The 22845-nt window shown below is 36.1% G+C and overlaps 1 protein-coding gene across 1 annotated transcript in view; it reads left to right on the plus strand.

Moving 5' to 3' along the window:
- The window catches only part of LOC120337209 (kelch-like protein 38), a 37759-nt gene extending 22674 nt beyond the window's left edge, over positions 1 to 15085 (plus strand). The window contains exons 2-12 of the mRNA XM_078117509.1: positions 280 to 400; positions 1012 to 1168; positions 1985 to 2202; positions 2817 to 2963; positions 3552 to 3681; positions 4854 to 4936; positions 5437 to 5620; positions 6891 to 7028; positions 8747 to 8905; positions 11059 to 11209; positions 12180 to 15085. Coding sequence (XP_077973635.1) covers positions 280 to 400; positions 1012 to 1168; positions 1985 to 2202; positions 2817 to 2963; positions 3552 to 3681; positions 4854 to 4936; positions 5437 to 5620; positions 6891 to 7028; positions 8747 to 8905; positions 11059 to 11209; positions 12180 to 12294 — 1603 coding nt within the window. The 3' untranslated portion in view covers positions 12295 to 15085. The remainder of the gene's footprint in view (positions 1 to 279; positions 401 to 1011; positions 1169 to 1984; positions 2203 to 2816; positions 2964 to 3551; positions 3682 to 4853; positions 4937 to 5436; positions 5621 to 6890; positions 7029 to 8746; positions 8906 to 11058; positions 11210 to 12179) is intronic.
- The last annotated feature ends 7760 nt before the right edge of the window (positions 15086 to 22845 follow it).

Here is a 22845-nt window from a genome sequence, read left to right on the forward strand (position 1 = left end):
GCATTGGGAGTTCTCTGGGGAATTTGAAAGGTTTGAAAAATGTTTTACATTTAGATAAGAAAACTTCCAAAATATTACAATTTTTGTTAAGCGTTCGAGGACCGCGTTGGGAGTTCTCTGGGGCCGCATGCGACCCGCGGGCCGAGAGTTCGACACCCCTGGTCTAGGTCACTGTTTTCCAACCTATGAGTCATGTTGACACAATGGTTGTAGAAGCATAGTCAAACCTCATACTAAAAATTGTTGATGATACTAAAATTAAATATATTTTTATTTCAGGTACAGGAAAGCTGGTCTATATTGTGATTTTACAATCAAAGTTGGTTCAGAAAAATTTCGAGTGCATAAGATTATTTTGTCTACTGCAACTGATTATTTCAAATTAATGTTTCGACATGAGGTTAGTATATTCATAATATCTGAATACAAATATAATAGTTGGCATTATGGCTTAGTCAACCCAGTTCAAATCTCATGCCCACCACCTCACCCAGGATGGGCAATGCGACCTGAAAAGATTCTGGTTGTTCCCAAAGTAATATATTCTTAGCTATTAGTGACTGCTTATACTGCTTTGTTTGCAATAAAAACCGTGAAATATAAGTCATAAAAAGTGAAAGCTAACTCGTAAAAAAAATCGAAAAAATGTTCATTGAAGTTCCATTCAATAACCATAGTTCTGTAGTATGTTGTGATCAAGGGTTGATAGTCCACCATGCGAGACTAGGATTACTAATACATACTGATTACAAATACAGGGGATCCAGTATTGCCCCAAAATACTTATACTGGGTTGAGATGGTGGTATTGGCCTAACCATGGAGTAAGCAGGGCTTAAACTCAACATAATATGACAACACACGAATCTCCCCTTGAAATATAGAAACCCTCCCAGGGTTCCCATAGACATGGATAGTGCAATAGAGGGTTTCAATAAAATAGTACACGATTGATATATGAGACAAATCTTGACAGTGTGATGCAACTTATACCTCCAAAATTATTTTTCAGACTGTTGAGACTCTGTCAGGAGAAGTTGATATCCAGGGCTTCAGTGCGGATACTATTAAAAAAGTTATCGAGTATATGTATACTTCCAAATTCCCCATTGATGAAACATCTGATATCGCATCATATATGCAATCTTCTCATATGTTCCAACTGAAAAGTGAGTTCGTTTTTCCTTGAAACTCTTCATTTGAAACCAATAAAGTGGAGAGTCTTTTCTATAACAAGGCGTGACATTTGATCATAAAAACCAGAGCCGTAGAGTCGAGAAAAATTACACACAATTCCAAACTCTAAACCACTCATGAGACTATTTCAGTTGTAACTATTGGATCCGGATTGCCAGAATTGTTGACTCCGACTCCAACTCCCAAATCCAGGTTATAAAAATATTTGCGCTATTTGTGAGGTTCCAACTTTAAATCTAAATTTTGACCACAAACAAGTTGTCGTGTGCGAGGCTCTTTGAATTGTCTGCTGAGACTACTCAGGCAACTTGATGCTTTTCAAGCTACTGTGTAACCTGCGGCCAGCAGGACGAAAGCGGCCTTCAAGGAAAATTTATGCGACCTGCCATGAAATGCCAATTTTCATTGTTAACAAGTTTCCAATTTAATTTAATTTGGTACAGGCTAGTAATTCCAATCCCTTTGTGTTCCGAAGCCTATACTCGAGTCCAATTTATCTATGTCTATGACTTTACAATGCCTTAACAGCTAGCTTGTGCAAACAAGGCATGTCATAAGATCAATGACCAACATTTTTGTGCCTGTGCCAATGATAAATGAAGGTCAGGCCCGCCAGTTTTACCAAGTTACTTTTATCCGGCCATCCTTTATTAAAGGTTGCACACACCCGACCTATAGGATTCAATGGTCAAATGGTTAGAGCCATAGCGGGTCGAATAATGCTGAAACTTACCACTGGATATTTCTGATTTTTTTTATATTTTGTATTTTTTAATAAAAATTTTCAGAATTATGTGGTATCGTAACTGAATACCTGGAACAGCATTTGGGTCCCAAATCTTACTTCATCACCCTAAATATTTCGAAGTTGTATGATCTGAAACAACTCGAAGCCAAATGTGATGAAATTGCTTCCAACAACTTCGCAAAAATTGCAGAACTGGAAGAATTTAAGGAAATAGATGAAAAACAGTTGGTGGGAATGATCAAGGCCAAGGAAAACACGGTTAGTGGAATATTAGTTATTGAGACTCTCATTTAATATTTCAGTCACACTTTGATTGATATTTACACTAATATTGATGGGTAGCTGTAGGATTTAAGATTTATATATTTTTCCTGAGGGAGAGGAAAGCCTCTAACATTGGTGAACCATTAGTCTTTGCCTCTCCTTCAGTCACTCCAGCTGGGATGCCGGGTATAGGATCAGTTAGCCACATATTTGTTTCAGTTTTATGGACTTGATGGTAGAAGAAGTCGTAACTAACCTGCGTTTGCATGAGCCACCACACGACGGCAAGTCCAGCCATGTTCTCGCACATTACTATCCCTGCATTGAATTCGAACTTGCGAACCTACAGAGGGAAATCAGAGGTGCGATGAAAGCATAATTCTACCATCTGGCGCCAGACCTCTGAGCCAAGCTCAGGTTTACTTGGCCCATCAAGGTTGTTTGCACAGGCCTTTTCTCCTTACTTTGAGAAATATTTGTTAGTCCACAATCTATGGATTTATGTTTTCATAATATTCAATGTTGTCCAGATAACCAGATTCCTGAACTTGAAAATATTTCAGGATATTATTTTTAAAAGATATAAAAAGAACCTTTATTTATTTTAGGCAACTGAAGAGGAAAAATGCTTGGCTTTGATAAATTGGACAAAATTCGATAAGAAGAAACGTTCAAAGCGGTTTGTCAAATCTTTCAAGCAATTTGATTTGACCAAGATATCACTTTCATTTCGCAGAAATCTTCTGGAGCAAGATGTGAGTCTCTTAGTTTTTCACCAGTTTCTGTCATTGCGCTGACTAAACAAAACAAAAAAAAATATTTCCGAAGTTATTTTCCAAGATCTTCGGTTATGTGGAATTAACTACCTCATAGCTGCTTTCCTGATCATATTGACCTTGAGTTAGATTTTGCCAATTTATAAAGATAGTGTTTCCCCGGAACTCATAGTTCTGTGTGTATACTATCAAGAGCTCCCATTTTATCCAGCTGTGTACCATGCTAGGGTTAGGCCATAATTTCAGATACAAATACCACGGGAGTCACTTGGCTAGTCCCCGAACTCGTAATAGCACTAAAATAAGAAAATTGGATGAAAAGTATGGCCTAACCCTAACCTGGTACACATACTACATTTCAGTGTCCGCCATTTTGGTTCACATACCTAAAGAGTATCTTTTATCCTCAATAGTGTTTAAAGACATACCAGCTCATAAACATTTTCATTTTTAAAAAATCATATTATTTTTTCAAATGTTGTAATGTAACCTTCATCATATTATTTTGATTTGACTGCACACATCACTAATATTGTTTTTAATTTCTAATTTTTCAAATGTATTCAGAGTCTGATTGCTGCAAATCCAGAAACTCTTCGAATTGTAGCATTGTCAGTATTTGATAGCAAGACCTTCGCATCCAGTTCTTCTGCATCGAATTCTTCTGCATCAGCTGCTTCTGCATCAGGTTCACAAGGTAATTCAACTCAAGATTGCTCGGTTCTTTCATTCAATCAACTTGAAAAAAAAAAAATTTGTTCTTACCTTATCATAAGCTCGATATGTAGTGAGATATTGTATTCGGAAAGATGGTAACATAGGGTGTCCACAACGTCCTAAATTTATTTAAATTATAGAGGGAATTTCTTCATATCACATATTGTTTTGGCTCTCACAGATATATCAAATGAAGTAAACATATTTAAACAATTACTGATGAAAAAAACAACAATCCTGATCAGGGTATATTGAGAACTGACTCATAACAAAATTGAAATCTCAAACGGGCTTTATGGATACTCTGTATGTCTGATTTGGCATTCTGTACCCTAGTTCTAGGTACCCATTCCCATGCATAGGTGCAAAACTGTAACCACTAACCTATCACCCCCAGATTATTATAGTAATTATTTATTATAGTAAGGCCTGCAGGGTAGCATCCACTCAGTGTTACGAAGCAGGATATATATTTTCAAATATCCATTGGTCAGGAGTCTGATTCATAATTTTTAATTTGCTGATGTCAGGATTTAGATGGCAATGATTGCAGTAATAATTTTTGACAAAAACTCAAAAGCATTGAGTTGAGGGAATATTCTCAACAAATAATCAGAAAGGCTCGCTTAAACCGGAGCTTCTGTCGAAATTTCGTTTAATTCTATATTTTTTACAAACCTGAATCTGGGAGCTAAATTATTTTTTTTTGTGATTCACAAGTTGGAAATCAGGACCTGAGTAATTTTATGGCCCATAGTTTGGAGTCAGACTCGTATTTAAATTTTCCCAGACTTCTCAACCCCAAATCAACATACTTTTGTTATAATTCACCTTGAGCCCAAATTAGACCTTGGGCCAAGAATTTTATATTTCATTGTTTCTCGGTAATTGGTACGGGACAAAAGTATATTTATTGGCTAAAATGTAAACCAATGACTGAGAATGTATGATATAAAAGTGACGAATTATCAGTTAATTGTTTATGGATAGTGATGCCACACATTATGTATCACAGCCTTATTGGTTGTGGCAAAAATACATGTGCTGGCTATGAAGAAAAACATAATTGCCAAATGAAAATTCTCAGTACCTGATTAGTAATCTTTGTGGCCTCATACATATCTAATACACAGCTTTTGTTCTTCATTCCAGATGACGCATTGGTCGTTTTTGACAAGATCTCTTATCATCTCAACCAGTTCAATCCAAAGTCAAATGAATGGAAGCAAATGCAGGTAAGCATAATCAGCTTTGCATGACTAACTGACCACACTGAATAACATTTTAGCATATGGAAGGTCACAAATCTTTGCAAACATTATTGCGAATATACCAAATAAGCCTATTATAGTGACGAAGGAATAATTGATAAAGATAAACCGACTTCATTTCAACATAAAATATGACTTTTTTATGGGGTCATCCTCATCTTCGCTCTGAACAAAGCAGCCATTAATACGAACACTGATGCTGCCAGTTTGGGAGGTCGAAAATGAGCATTGATAAACGATTATCTCATACCATACCAAATTACTAGAATTTACACATTTTAATTTGATTCAAAAATAAAATAATCAAAACTGATATCCCTGGTGATAGTCATCAGGTTTGAACCATGGATCTTTACTTGCAACACGAACTGAGATCTCAGTAGAGTTCCCAGAAATCTCAAACTCCCATTCTGTATATGTGTCATGTAATGGGCTGAAACTCAGAAAACTCTTTCTTTATATAGAAAATGAATGAAGATATGAAGTCAAAATGGTTCTCTGCTATTACATTGAATCAGCATATCTATGTCTTAGTTCGAGACAACTCATTTTATCGACTCGAATATGTCGATGTTAATGCTACATGGGAGAAATTGAAGAGTCCGTTGGAAAATCATGGCCTAATCCCACCAATGACTTTGGTTGATGGTTAGTAGTTGTCATACCTCAACTAATGATGTTTGATTGATTAATTCTTTATTTCAATTCATATTACCAAATACCAATGTTTTTCCAGACTTTTCCAAATATTTACTACTTTATATGTTCAGTGTATAAATAATCTATATTTCAATATTTTGTCTGAAGTAATCACAAACTTAGCATTTTAAAGGTTTCTTACCAAATCTATATAATTTGGTGTCAACGACAAAATTTAGTTTTCGAACTATTAATCAACTAAGGTTAAAGCATGGCATGTCTTAGATACATTGTTTATCTTTCAAGTATCTGTAATATCAGAGGTTAGCAATATACTTGAGTGAAATTTGTTCAAACCATTTTCTGCCTCTTAACACAAATTTAAAATATTCATAATGTGAGTATATTACGTTTCCATTGTAAGTAAATTGACTTTCAAATTTGAGTAATCATAAAGTCTTAAATTAGAGTGGAGCGATAAAACCAACTCAGTAACTGCAGTAAAGTAACGGTATTTCATTGGCTTCTATTGTGAAAAAATAGCATTGAAAATAAACAGAGGGTTATTTCCAGCTAATCCAAGAATACAATTCATTCCAATAAGACTAATTTTAATGTAATATGACAATGAAATTTTGGTACTTCCAAAGTATGCAAACCAAGATGGCGGACACCAAAATGTAGTATGTGTGCCAGGATAGAGTTAGGCTATAATTTCAGGTACAAATACTATGGGAGTCAACTGGCTAGTCTTCGACCTCGTAATAGAACTAAAATAAAGAAAATTGTATCAAAATTATGGCCTTATCTTAACCTGGTACACATACTACGTTCTGGTTTCTGCCATCTTGGTTCACATACTTCGTTAGCATACTTCGAAATTATTACATGTTGGGTTGAATACAATTACAAACCTGTCAGACCTCTGGATATTGTTGTAATCCCTTGTCCATAATGATGTAATACAACATCTTGAAAAATAAATATTGTACCATTCGTCATACTAAGCTTAAAGATGATGGTCATGGACTTGCACTGAATTAACTAGGGCTTGAACCCAAGAACTTTTCTTATCACCTTGCACGTCTCACGAGGCCATCACCCCCACCTCTACTGTGAACTTGTAAGAGTTTCTATTCAGATTAAGCAGACAAATTTTGATTGCTGTGTTGGGGATTAAAGCTTTGCATTGCCCCTACCATTATGCCAATGCCGCTCTAATATATTCATATTTTAAAAAAGATCAAATATCCAATTTGAAGTTTTATTTGCATATCAGGTGAAATCTGGATTGTTGGTGGATGTAATGGATCCGACACAAAAACAGTGGAAAAGTATGATTCTCTGCGAAACCAGTGGACAAAGATGAAGAGCAAGAATGTTAAATGTGATGGTCCTGCAGTCATCTGCATGCAGGGTATGTTTTTTTTCAAATCAGGTTATTTTATCAAATTCTCCTGCACATTGCCAGAGAGTAAGTACAGAGTCTTGTTTAGTTTGTTTGAGTGTTTAAAAAACATCTCCATAATATTTCGATTAGTGGGATTGTCCAAGATATCGTGAGTCTGATTTTCTTTTTAATTATTCTGTAAAATGCATTAAGAGCAAGGAGTCTGTGATGTGATAATTCAACCTCAATTTAATTTAGTAGCATAGCTGGCTGAAAACATAGATTGGCGAATGTTTTATTTCTGAAAATAATATTGCGCAATATTACTTGAAATAGTCAAGTTTTAATCACAAAGAAAAAGGGAACATTATAATAGACATTTTTTATCAAATGTACTTAACATGCAGATGGATATATATCTCTTTTTGTTGAAAAAAATGGATAAATTGAAGCACCGTCTGTCGACTAAGTATTCTGAGTTAACTCGGTTAAAAATATATTTTCCAATGATTGCTGTATAATAGAATGCAAATATCAATTGGCTATGTTGGAATGGCTTTTTTTTTGATAAAATTAAATTTCAATGCAAGAACCCTTGGGAAGATTATATATATTATAACATTTAGGATAGGAATTACATATTTATCCTGGGGGAGAGGCCGCTAAGGCCTCTTGTCCGTCTAATAGTTCATCCCGGGTTTGGGATTAGTTAGTCACATATTTGTTTTCAGATTCATGGACTTGATGGTGGAGGAAGCCGTAACCGACCAGCAATTTCGCAAACCACCCTACGGTGGTGAGAAGTCCAGCAATCCTCTCGCATAAAATTATTCCTACATGAGATTCGGACCTGCGAACCCACACAGGCTAATCAGAGGTGCGATGACGAGTGCATTCCTAATGCTTAGCACGTTAGTCACGTCGCAGAACATAATCACTTATAGTGAAAAAATGAAAAGTATTTTCATTTTTTAATTTCATTATCAATGTAATTTAAGATAAATATTAAATTACGCCTGATATGAGATCGTCGGAACCATTTAACACAAGAAGTGCTGCCAAGTGATAAATATTAATTTTCCATGTGTGGATACATGGCGTCCACCTAGTTAATTTTCCCCATATTTCATATACTTAGCAACCGTAGCGAAGCCGGATTATTGCTCGATATAGTCTAACAATCCAAATTTTTTTCTTCACCAAGTGTTTTATATTAGAGTGTAAAACGGCTTTAATTTGGAACATTCCTATAAAATTTGTAAGATCAATAGCCAATAGCCAATAGCCAAAAATGCTGCGGTACTCAAACAAAAATTCAGTGCTTGAATACCAGAGTGCACCATGGAGTGAGAACACCAAAAGAGCACAACTGCTTCTTAAACATTCAACATGAGAGATAATTATTGTGGTTTTGGTACACTTTTTGTTAATAATTATGGTAGTTTGAAACTAACTAAAATTATTTCCAATATTTCTTGTAGCAAAAATGTTTCTGTATTCAAACAAATCTGTAGTCAAACATCAATTGAGAACTATTTATTTTCAACTACCGATGTATGTTACTTCATGAAGCTAGTATTTAAAACGAATACTTTGTTATTGATCAAGCTTTTCATTTTGAACAGGGGGTTGATATATTACTTTGAACAAACTTTAAGAAATGACATCAGATATTACACATTTTCATTTAAAATATTGTGTGCTGCTGTTATGCTAGGAGCCAGAATTTTTTTTTGCAATTGCAGGAAGCATTTATAGTTTGGGAGGACAGGAAAGATTAAGTGCAACCAACAAAGCAGAATGCTTCAATATAAATACGTCAACATGGACTTTCATTTCACCAATGCTGAATGCAAGATATGTACCTGCTGCTGTTGAATTTCAGAATCGACTTTATGTGCTTGGTGAGTTGTACAAGTTCATCCAAGTCTAGATCACACACAGTTTAAATTATTTTCCCAAAATGATTCGATTCTAAAAGTTTTATACCAACAGACAGAGTTGTGTAGAGTTTAATAATTTTATATATCGAAGCACTTTTAGTTCATCCTGTCGGTGTGTGCTTTTACATTTTGTATTCACTACACAGTGACTAACGAGATCCACAAGTAATGCTGAAATTGAACTAGTTCTGATGTGACAAAATCTATATTTATTGAAAAAAGTCCAAATTACTGCAAATAAGTAAAGAATTTTCATTCCTTCTCAAACAATACACTTATAAATGAGAAAGAAGGATATTGGAATACGCCTGACAAAGCAAAAGCGTAAGGGCGTTGAGAATTCTTTCAGATTATCCCGTTAAGTGGTGCAACATTATCTGCCTTTTGGACAGAAAGCTCATTTTTAAATATAGCATGGTCATGAAAAGCTTTTGTGGTCTAAGGCAGGGGTATCAAATCTATATTACAGGAGGCCTAGTTACTAATAAGTGGATGAAGCCGCAGGCCGAACATAGAAACTCTATCTATAAAAGGCACTGGATACAAAAATCCAACTATGAAAATTCTTCTTGTAAAAATATTGCTTCGGCCAATGTAAGATTTTCTACATACGAAAAGCTGAAAACTTGCAAATCGAGTGTAGTGATATTTGGTTATTGTAGGGTAATTTAATGCATTGTTTGAGGAAGGGATGTCCAATTTGAATTCAGTATTTTAATATCGCAACCTTCGAATATCGTTTTTTGCGTTCATAAGAATACAAAAAATGATGCACATATGCTTACAATCCTGTTCCTGTTTTGATTTAAAACATTTTACAAATATTTTTTGTCGTAATTCGAAAGCAGCTGTGTGCGACGTGGCGATAAATTATCTGTCATTCTATTGACCAATTTGTTTCCCTTGGGCATGTACAATGTGTTTCTAGCAAAATTTAGTGATATAACGATAACAGTTAAAACAAAATTAAAATGAAATGAAAAAAGGTGGGAATTTTGAATTTCATGTGTGTGTGTGCTCATTTTTACATTACGTTATCTCTCAGCTGTCAACTTTAGCTTCCTCCTCTGACTGCGCCGTCCTCCCACTCTCCACGATCTTCGTTTAGTTAAACCTAGTTGGCCAATGCCGAAGGTAAACAAATATACAGTTCGTAGTTTTTATTCAATATTTCTCATCTTTCCAGATGTACCTTTTCTATTTATTCTACAGAAATCTAATTAGAACACGTATTTCTTACAAGTTTTAACCATTATTATAATTTATACAAATATTATGTCTGAATTTTGTGGGGGCTTAGAACGGATTAGGGCATTTACAAGTAAAACTTCATTCAAAATTGTCACTTCTCCGCGGGCCGCACAAGTTTGCTTTGTGGGCCGCAGTTTGCTCACCCCTGGTCTAGGGCATAAGTTTATTGATACCTTGCTATATTATGCTGTCACCCAACTTGATGACAATGAGATGATAAAAACCTGACAAAGCTTTAGATCGGTCTTCTAAGTTTTAGATCGTACTTTTCAGTTTTACTCATCCCACCCAATTCTAGTCTATCTGGCATTTGATAATTTTACTTTACAAAAAATCATCTTATGAATTAAATTCAACTTCTTTTCTTATTATATTACACAACAAAAACGTGACACATGCTTTTATTTTAAAAATTGAACATAAATTAATATTGTACATATTCGAACATTATTTTTAGGCTTATGCGCAGATGAAAATTATTCTGGGATTGCTATTGAAATACATGAATTTTATGAAATTGAAGGTTTTTTAGAAACTTCAGACAGAGGCTAAGATTCAAACAAACTATTTGAGTCGCAAAATAATTTACAAACTCAGCAGTCACATCTGATTTATTTTGTGTTCAACCAAATAGTTGATTCAACTCCTGATATCACAATTGCATAAATATGACTCAAATTAATTTTTTTTAAATAATGTTTTTTTAGACATTTCCTCTATATGACTTGAAAAGCAATAACTGATCTGGATTTTCGTTAAAATTGAAATTGCTTGCACTTGGCAATAAATTTATTTCAAAATAAAAATACTCATGTTTTATGGAATATTTCATATTGACACACTTTTACTCATTTGTATACAAGGTGGACATGATATGGGTCAGGATCTTAAAACTGTTGAAACATACGATCCATCATCCAATTCCTGGACCATGTTTGCACCGATGATATCAGCTCGTCGCCTCCTCAGAAGCTTTGTCTTCAACGGGAACATTTATGCAGTTGGTGGACTCGAGTATGTATAGTTATATCATTATTATATCACATTGCATTCAGTTGCGCAGATACTAAGTGTTCATCGTCATTACATGATATAGGTTATGAGGTTAAAGTGACTCTGATGAATATTTTACTGTTTTTTAGTGATGGATTACTGGCTTTGGCTTGTTTGAAATTCAATTTATAGTGGCCTGGGCGTCCAAAAGAGGGATCTTGTCACGAAAGTTCCCTCATAGTGGCTTTTAGAATAATCACCCGGTTACGAAGCTCTAAATAAAATGAGTTATAAAGCGCTCCATTACTCCATATTTAAGTAGTCTTTCATGCCGAACTTATCCTCCTGGCGGGTTTCATTATACTAGGAAATCGACGACCAGTGCTATCAGGTATGTCCCCTACCATGAAGGTTTGTTCATAAATCATGACTGTTCCTCTGCTGTTTAATCTAATCCAACATAGAACTCCAGTAATTCAGGCCTTGCCTGATAATCCACTCAACCTGAACATGATGGCCAGCAGATTCCATAGTATTGTTTCTATATCACATTGGTCAAGCAGCCAATACTCAAACCCATGATTTCATCAAAATGCTTTACACGCCCTGTTTTCAGAATTTGTCAAGTCTTGCGTTCCACCTCTAAAATAACGGCTGTAGCTAACAACAAGCTTCAAATAACAGATAATAAGGCGAAAGTACGTTTTACTTAAAAATCATGTTGAAAATATTTGGAGGGAACCTAAATATCCACAATAAAGAAGTTTAAGTATCTAAAATAAGGAAATCAAATCTAACAAATAGTTTTATTTTCAATTAGTTTCATACCCCCTCTACGCGATTGTGGGGCACCCCCACCATATGAGAACCACATATGGGTTTGGCAGTGGCAAATCATTAAAATATTAGTCTTTCTCACGAGTCAACAAATTTGGAAGCCTGTAGTTATGCATAGTATTGTAGCTTATTTTTGTTCTTATCTCTCATTCAGTTCTGAGAAAACCATGGAGAAATACGATTCTGAAAAGAAAACCTGGGTGATGGTTGACATTCCCAAAGATATGGACCTTTATATATGGAACTCAGTGAAAATAAAAGCCATATGAATATTCGCACCCAACATATTGACTTTTGAACGTTCCACAGCATCTAATTATTTTATTCCCATTTATCGTGGCACTTGATTTTTATATTTTGTATTTTGCAAATCAATCAAATATTCTTTCTGTTAAATTATAATTTGAACTCAGTCTTTGTATATCGCAAAAACCCTTTCTCTCCAATATTTTTATATCAACTCATATTAATTTGTGTGCGATCAAATTAGGATAGGATTTCCATATTTATCTCGGGGGAAAGGAAAGCCAATAAAACTGCTTAACCATATGGCTTACCACGGCCTCTTGTCCAGTTACCATTTAATGTCGGTTATGGGATTAGTTAGTTATTTGTTTTTGAAAGCATGGACTTGATGGTAGAGGAAGCTGTAACTGACCAATGGCTACGTGAACCACCTTACGATGGCAAGAAATTCAGCTATCCTCTCACACATAACCATTCCCACATGGGATTCGAATCCGCGAACCCACGTAGAGTAATCAGAGGTGCGATGGCGAGCGTATTCCTGAATTAGAGCCCTGAATATTGTGAAAAGCCTTGCTTCCCAGCATTTACACTCACTACGGCAAAGTTCCCAACCCTGGGGATTTTGTAGGTCTTGGGAAGGAATTTTGCCTTGCACTTGCTGCGGAATTATACTATTCTTTAGGTCTGTTTTTTCTACTATAATACCACATTGTAAACTACTTGATTTGTACAAAAGCGAGAGTGCGATTTGCCATAACAATTTCTACTGAGCTAAGGGCACATTAAATATTGAATTTAATGAAAAAGGTTGGGACCACTGCACTATGGGAAGGACTACTTGGAGATTAGTTTAAAATATTCTACTGTTAGGTTCCATTTTTAAAATCCTCTTTTACATTTCTTGATTTTTAAAATACTTCCTGAAACCCTTTAATCAGTTTGCAAAAAGGAAGTTTTTATTTCTGATTTTTGTGTCCACTGTTAGATAAAATTCTTGTGTATATTCTGTTTACTCCTACAATAATAATATATCATATTAGAGGGAGTTACTAGTTGATTTGGAAGAGGCTTTCTAGTTCGACATGGACTGAACTCCAATTAGGGCGGTTATTGACGAACTAGATTGAATGCATTAGAATAAAAAAAATTGTAAAAATTGCTATATAAAACAATGTTGTTATTGGTGCGACATGATTCAGTCTAAGGTTAAACTAAAATGTGCCAGTAATATAGGATTCCAACATCTGCCACACCATAAGAATAATATTTTTCAAGTAAACTAAATTACTTTTCATGAATGCAAGTATTCCCATATGCCTGTAATGAAGTTACTACACCTAAATTTTAGGTTCATCCTTGAAATAGTTAACTTATTGAAATTTGAGTGTTTTTATTCATAATTTTCATAATTGTTTTTAATGCTGTATCAGTGAGTTGCATGTGTTCCCTATGCACTTTGCTACTATTGTAATCTGAATACCCATACTTCGAGTTATATATTTTAAATTTATCAAGTGTTTCTGAGAAGAAAACCTGGGTGATGGTTGACACTCCTAAAGATATGAACCTTTATATAAGAGAATCAGTGATTATAAAAGTCTCATGATTATTCTCACCAGCCATATTGACTATCGAACGTTCCCTGGTTGCCAATTCTTCATTTTAATTAGTATGACCATTTTTATATTTTGCTGGTCATTCAAATATATTTTTATTTAATTGTAATTTCAACTCCCTGAATATCGCAAAAAAACTTCTCTCTCAGAACTTCCATTTATTTTATATCAACTATATTAACTTGTGTGTGATCAAATTAGGACAGGATAGGATTTACATATTTATCCCGGGGATCCTCTCGCTCATAACCATCCCTGCATGAGATTCGAACCTGCGAACCCACGCAGAGTAATCGGAGTAGTGGTGGCGAGCGTATTCCTAACGCTTATCACGATGAGTCACGCCGCCGCGCCAAATTATGGTCTTAAAATTTGTGAAAAGCTTTGCTGCCCAGCATTTACACTCACTAGGGCATTGTTTTCCAATCGCTGAGAAATTTTGTCGGTCTTGAGAGGGAAATTTGCCTTGCCCTTGCTGCGGAATTACTAATATTGTCGAGGTCTGTTTTGCTACTATAATACTTCTTTATGCACACATTATAAACTACTTGCACTGTACAAATGCGACTTGCGTATAACAATCGCTACTGAACCAAACACCCATTAAATTACTATTTATGCATAGTGAGTGAGGCAAAAAGAGTTCCAAAATAAGAAAAGGCAGGAATTCAACGAAAAAGGTTGGGCACCACTGCTATAGGCTAAAGGCTACTTGGTTTGCAATATTTAACACTTGGGCTCTATTTTTAATCACTGGGATAAATATACAAATCCTATTTTACATTTCCTGATATTTTTTAATAATTCCTGATATAATGAAACCCATTATCTCAATTTGCGAAAATAAGTTTCTTTATTCTATGATTTTTGTTTCCACCATTTGTTAGATTTCTTGTGTATATTCTGTTCACTTCTACAATAACAATCAATCTTATTCCTGGAAGTCCCCCATACTTGTATAGAAATAAAATTTGGAAAAGAATTTCTAGTTCGACATGGACTGAATTAACTCGAGTTAAATTTAATGAATTAGTTTGTAAAAATTGTCATATACTATTGTTCTTGTTGCGATATCATTCAGTCTAAGGTTATAATACGCCAGTAATATAGAATTTCAACATCAGTCCCATATCATCTGAATTACTTTCCATGAATGCAAGCATTCCTATATACCTATAATGAAGTTATAGATACTACACCTCAGAGGCGGCGCGTGGTCATTTTGACAACCGGGGCAAGCTACTGCGGGACCAAGTCACCCCCATCTACGGGGAAAGGATGAGCGCTGTAAGTTCTCCCATCATTTTATGAGTATAAAAACCATTCCATCGGTAACAACCAATCGGCAAAAGCGACAATTTTTAACAATAAGAAAGTGTCTTTAAAACCGGTCCAAGTCAAGGGATTAATAAATATAGACATACTTTATTTTGAAACCTCTTTCAAAAGGAAAGGCAATATTTACCCAGATAAATACAATGACATATTAACAGAAACTTCGGGAAAGCAGACAAAACCTAAAATAAGGTTTAAAACGTTACTATGAAGAAAGGAAAGGTAATGCAAAGATAAGGACATGCGTCGCTCACTCATAGATATATATGCTGCTAGACTTCTACTGCTTGAACATATATGCAACACGCCGCGGTTTCTTGGAAGCAAAATGCTCAATAACGCGCTGATTAAAGTCATGCATCCCAGAAATAACGTCTCTGTGAATGGATAAAACAGCCAAGGAATTTAATCTATCTTGCTTCATTGTGTTTCTGAGATACGCTTCAGCGTGCTGAATGTTCGCTCTGCGTCGGCGGAAGAAATAGGCGTCGTCAAAATGATGTCCAGAAATTTTGCAGACGCCGCAAAGGTAGTTACTAGAGTGTTATCTATGAGGAACCCATAGAGCGCGCAAGTTGATGTGATGTTCAAAAAAGTTTGATTGGTGTATATACACCGCAATTCATTTTCCAATTTACCCACGTTTATCATGGGGTAAAATTTGGAGACAGTAGCCAACAAATGGATGGGAAATTGACGTGCAAATTTTGAAAAATTTTTGGGGTTCATCAAAGAGAACGCGGCAAGGTGTTCAGTGCGCAGACGATCGCCTATTTGATTCACCAGAATGTCACAGCATTCCTTTGCAGACAAAATCAAACGCTGCGTTGTTTGCCCGCGGCGTAAAGAAGCACTCCATGTGTCGTCGTATTTTATTGTTTCCCGGATACGAGATACAGCATCGCAGAAGTCTGAAATACACGACTGCACAGACGCTCCATCCATTAGCCTTGACTGCAATGCGCCGTATAATACATCCACGTGATAGAATATTGTGGAGAAAAAAGCGAGAAAAAATGAAAACTCACCATCTTCTAGCAGACGCTTTAGACCTGCCGCCTCCCTCACAGAGCGTTCGTCCCAAACCGGAGAGCTCTGAATGCCATTGAAACACGCAATGAGCTCAGACCTAATTTCGGACACGCCCTGCACCACGCGTGATTGGAAGTTCCAACGTGTTGGTGCACAAGCTGGGAGACGGCGGCTACATATCTGGCGAAGGAGGTCAGAGCGCTTCGGCGAAACGAAAAAAAAAATGAAGAAAACCCCGAAACATTTGCAAAAAATATACGGACGAGAGGGGTATCAAGACACATATTTTTAATAACGAGGTTAAATTGGTGTGCATAACAATGTAAAAAATGCGCATGAGGAAAATCTTCTTTTATATAAACTTGAACACCATGTTTCGACCCACTCATGACTGCCGCGCCGTCATAAAATTGAGCTATCAATTTTGACTTCGCGTTGTAAGGCTGTAACACTTCTTTCAGTACAGCCGATATCCCGCAAGCCGTGCGATCAACGATTGGTACAAAGCTGTGAAATCTCTCGGTAGGTTTACCATCTTTCACAAACCGAAAAATCACAGCCAGTTGGGAAACGCACGTGATGTCAGTTGTCTCGTCAGACTGAATCGAAAGGAACTGGCAATTCTCAAATTCCAGAGCCAAATGCTGTAAATAAATTTTATACATTGAGTCGAGCAAATCATTTTGGATATCCTTAGATGTCCCTTTCGAAACAGTTGCGGCATCAAGATGATCTCTCAATACTGTATCTAGGGATGCGGTGTATTCCACCATAACCAAAAATACCCCTCTATTAGAAGAGCCAGCCCGTTCATCGTGCCCACGGAGGGCCAGCTCGTGACAACCAATGAACTTTAAAACATCTATCAATCGATCGAGAACATGGCGGTTTTTCTCGACGTTTTGTTGTGCCGACGAATAGAAACCGCGCGTCCTTCACCCAACTGTGCTGCAATATTAACATTTCCGAATGTTCGGTATTTTACTGCATTGTCCAGATGCTCCATAGAAGATTGATGATCCTTGGCACGCTCGGAAAGATGTTTAAGATCTCTAAAACCAAATTTACACCAACGTGAGTCACGGGCGGTAGCAAAAAGTAGGCAATAAAAACAAAAAAGTGCATTTTTGTCCTCGCTGTAACACAACCATTCGTGTTTTTTATACCAAGTTTCTGCGCAGAATGTACGCCGACGCTATCCTCCGTCATGGGATTGTTCCAGTGAACAATTTTTTGGTTGATAAGGCCCAAGACGTTGTACCCCTAAATTTTGTTCCAGCGGCAGCTGCGAAAACGGAGTGCGAAGTAGTGCATCAACCTTATTCATTATAAGGTCTAAGGCTAAGAAATGCGAAGCCGGAAAGAAGTGAGGAGCTCAAAAGGAATGTGGAAAATCGAAAGCAAATGGACTAAAGGTCTCTAACTGATTCAAATAGCGAAACAAGCGACAAAAACGAAGGCGAGGAAACTATCAACTCTTCAAGCAACCAACGAACGAGAAGGAATGCGTGAATATGTCAACACGTTGTTGTAAGAAACGTCGGCATTGTGTCGTCATAATTTCGTGGCTAGCCCCGATGATTTAGTAAAAGAAACAGAAAACAAACGAGACAAACGCGGCGAGTGGAAGATAAAATAGAGAATACGATATACAATGAGCAACCGGGCAAAATCGGCGTCGCCCCGTTGACGTTGGGCGAAGGCTTTGCGAGCGAAAAATGAACCATGTCGGGAGAATATGGCTAGTGTAGAGTCTGTGCAACCGATATTGAGGTATTTTTCGAATATTTTTTATTATACCGAAAAAACAACCGGGGCATTGCCCCGGTTGGCCTTATTGATGCACCGCCACTGCTACACCTAAATTTTATGTTCATTCTTGAAATAGTTGTCTTAATTGAAATTTAATGGTTTTATTCTCAAATATGCATTTTCTGTTGTCGAAAGCAATGAGTTATAAGTTAAAGTTGACTAGATTTTTTAAGGCAATTCTCGTATAGATAGTCAATTGAAATTGAATTAATTTTTTTATTCGAAAATACGTATTTAAATTTTCATCGATGCCGTATCAGTGAAATACACATGTTCCCTCTGCTACTATTCTAATCTGAATACCGGTGTTTCAAGTTATAAATTTTGAGTTAATAGAACTGCCAATCAAGTGTAAAGCTTCATGAAAAGACATGTTTTCGAAATAAGTTCAAATCTCTCTCGCCTACATGAAAAATGGTAGAAATTGTGCCAAGATTTTTATGCAATATAGAAATGATTGCCAAACTCTTATGGGACCACAATGTAACAATCAAAACCTTTTATTTTTTATATTTCTCAAATATGCGATTGTATTTTTTAAATGAGTTAGTGTTTCAAATTAATAATTAACAGCTGTAGCATAATTAATATTTTCCGCTGTAGAAATTTTATGTGTTTACTTTTGATAATCTGATGTATTTAATACTAATGAATTAAAAGTTTAAAATTCCCATCTGCGTTTGTAATGGTGTCCTGAGTGTACTATGTCAGTACTGTATGCACATATATGCATTAGTCTGGACTGCAACCGCATAATCTTTTTGTGAATTAGGGTTTTTATACCGTACCCTATGCGGGCTCGGCAGTGTAGCGCATTGTGCTAACGCTCTTCTTCGCACCTCTGATTGATTACCCTGCGTGGGTTGAATCCTGTGGTTGATTATTATGTGCGAGAGAATCACTGGACTCCTCGGCGCCATAGGGTGGCTCACATAACCACTTGTTGGTTACGGATTCTACCGCTATCAAGTCTATTTAAACAAAATATATGACTAGATAATGCAACCCAACGCCTGATTGGTAACAGGAGAGTCCTAGGTTCACTTATAATCAAATCTTCTTATCGACCCTACTGTCCCCCGAGATAATTATTTAAATCAGGCAACCTTTTTCGCAGGAGAGTCAAATACAAATACTTCTGTGAAACTGCGGGCCACGCTTTTATCAAACATAGGTATTCAAGTAGATGCAGACACAAAATATTTTTTATTATGAACGTGCTGCTCACGTTAATAATGCTAAACAGTTCGAAATTTACATTTTTGATATTTTAATGACACATTGAATTTTCATCTTTTAGTGGGCATATTCGATAACAAAAACAAACACGCATTTATTCAGATGAACCCCACTCAACATTGTGATGGGCGCGACTGCTTTTTGCCGCGCAGCAAGTCCAGTTGTAGCAGGCTGTTTGTTAATGCAGGCCACAATTATAATTAATTACGATGTTTGGCAACTGACGGCATTGTTACTCACTCTTAATGATCAAATTTGGCGTGAGGCAGCGGTTCGTGTGGCATTAACGATCACAAAATTGGGACCAAGTATGAGCACTAAGATGTCGCACAACCTGAACCCTAACCTGAGTTCAGGTTGTGCGCCATCTTGGTGCGCATACTTGGTTCCAATTTTGTGATCGTTTACGTGTACTTTATGCCTTTATAGTTTATAAACATGTAGGTCTAAAAAATGAAGATAAAAAGTTAACTCCTCTTCCTTATCACTGCCTGGTTTTACTTTAAAATGGTAAGCAAAATCACACATAAACTGCAGCAAACGAAATTGCAGCAAGGGTTTACATCTACTGTTACGTAACAATATACGCGGTGAACAAAGGTAAAATGAAGTTATTGATTCATATACACATCGTTTGAATCATATAAAAAAGGAAACATTCAGAATAAACTATGTAAAATATTCAATCATATATTAGTTAATATTTAACATAACTCTCTTAATTTTCAAGGCGCACTTATTGCAATTCGATTTCGGGGACCGATGGCTTAATAATTCTCGATAATTTTTTTTAATTTTTTAGAATCATAATATCACCGACATACACAGAGAGGGAATAGCTTGCATACAGAACAATAAAAATATATTTTGAATTCGATAAAAATAAAATGAAATAAATATCTTGTTTTGTTTTATGGAGTGTATTTGGGTTTGCCAAATACAATACTGTTGGTAATGATAATACAAGGAGATCATTTATTGAGAGATTTTTATGGGAGAATTGTCTGAAAATCCAACTTCAATGGCTCTTAAAATATCATTGTTTGTCAATGATTACGCCTTACTCACTGGGATTCAGAGGGTTTGAGCGAATCCGTTCCTGGAATGTTGTGATAATTAGCGAATCCGTTCTCGTTTTGTTTTGCATTTGCACGGATTTGTGAACTATGTTAATCTGTTATAAGCGAGTTCGATGCAAAATAGAACCTGTTTTCAAAATATTTCCAGTTTGTGCAAAAAAGCAATAAAAGCGTTAACGTTTGAAGCCTACATTGTTACGCAAGCACGCGCAAATCTGGTTGACGATAAGAATAGGTATATAGGTAACAGAATATAAGCCCTTATAAATAAAATGTATAAGACCAAGTCTATAGTGCAATTTTTTTTAAGTAGTCCATAGAAAAATCTTTCCTACTCATTTCAAATGGTTAAGAATCTATGTTTAGCAGATATTTTAAATAAGAACGTGTTATTTATAAGTAAATGAAAATCGGTTTCCATATTTTGTATATTTCAAAATCCCGTGATTCTCTACTTTGTAATTTTGATTTTCAAAAATGAAAATGAAATAAATCCCCCCAAAATAAGTCTCAGTGTTATTTAGTAAAACAAAATTGAAGACAAGTCTTCTTTTCAAAAAAAAAAGGTATAATGATGTATTCACTAGAGGAATCGTGGGATTTTGGTTTAAAACTAGTTTTAGGTGTTTCGAACCGAGTCTACAAATACACCTAAATAGATATAGTACCTGTATAGAATTCGTGTTTACGGCCCTTAAAATTGCTCTTTGCGGTACTAAAATACGTTTTGCGGGGTCGCGGCCCCTAGTATGGGAAGCCCTGGGTTATAGCACTGTATTTTACCGTATTTCAATGCTTCAGAAAACAAATAAGTGAATGACTAATCCATACCCGACATTGATTGAATATGGTTCGCCATATGATTAAATCGTCTTATCGACTTTCCTCTCTCTTGGGATAAATATGTAAATTATAACTTCGTCCAATTTCGGCGTTTTCATGAAATCCGCGCCTAATATGACATCCGGTTACATTAGAGTGTGATTCTGTTAGTGACAGATTTTTTAGGTGTTGTCTTCTTGCAGAATTGGGTGCAGAATTGGCGACCAGGGTACGGTGCAGTTTGACAAGTAAATTATATGCTGAACTGGCGTGACGTCACAGTGACGTAATATAGCTCTTCAAACTAGAGATGTAACGATACCACCTTTTTCGCCGATACCGAACCGATACCGATACGACACATCCCTACTAGCGATGGTCCGGTATTCGGATTCGAGTCGAATCCACGCATTTTTTGGGCTCGGATTCGATTTGGAGTCTACGTCATTTTTACCGAATCTATAATCAATTCTTTTTTTTCTAATTTACGCCTATATTTGTACTTTTACCTTCATAAATCTCAATAGATATAAAGGCAAATTTAATTTTTCTTATACAGCGTTTCGAACAGTGACCAGCAACCCACCCAATAAATTTGTACCCTGGGTAACATGGTGGCAGTGGCGTGTCAAACTTTTCTGCTGCCCGGGGCGATTATCTGCTAATGCTGCCCCTTATACCTAACTCTGAAAATAATTTGGGGGATAAACATGATAATAAATCATTTTAAGGGCAAGTAAGAGTAAAATGTTTGTATTATTATTATTATTTAAATCATCAAACTAAGCAACAATCTTATCCTGTAACGTGCTGTCTAACGCTTAAATTCTAGGCCCTCGCGACCACGACAATAGCATGCGAGATTTTCTACAAAAAAAAGCCAATTTTCCAATATCACAATTGACTAATTAAACTTCCAGACCGACAGGTATTGTTGTTTTGTCGATAAAAAGAAAAGTGATAATAGAGCTACCATCAATAACAGGCTAGCTAAGCTTACAAATCTACAGGTAGATCTATCCTATGAAGATTATTACAACCAATCCTTCTTCAGGGCTGATACAACCTTGTTTTTTTCAAGCCGAATATGATCAGTATACAATTCTTGGTTTACCAAAATCCAATTTTGCTTGTAACAGATAAAGCAAGGTTTATATGGAATAAACGAGCGCAGTTCACTCTCTCACTCCAACTACAGCAAAGCTCATGTACAAGACCAAATGCCTAAAAAGCGGGAAGAATGTCTTTTATATAAACGAGTCCACAGAATAGGGTGTCGCGATACAAAGAATATAGGGGATACTTCTGTAGTATGTGTACCAGGTTAGGGATAGGGCATAATGTTATTCCGATTTGCCTTATTTAGTTCTATTACGAGTTCGGGGACTGTCTGTGTAAGCCAAGTGAATATACCCCTTGCCCATAGGTTTCAGTCCATTTACACAACTTGAAATAGGCGAAAAAACTTAGTTACTTCCATACTGGTACTCACACTTCTGGAGCGCCGAGTAGAGTGTCGTGATAACTATATTTCTTTTTTGGTAAGGTTCCAGCAACCCTTGCATATCCCCCATCACGAGAATACTGTATGAATATTAAAAAGTTCGTTTTGAATTCTCTGGCGGAAAGACTTCAA

The sequence above is a fragment of the Styela clava genome, chromosome 10 (genome assembly GCF_964204865.1).
Source record: "Styela clava chromosome 10, kaStyClav1.hap1.2, whole genome shotgun sequence".
NCBI lineage: Eukaryota > Metazoa > Chordata > Ascidiacea > Stolidobranchia > Styelidae > Styela > Styela clava.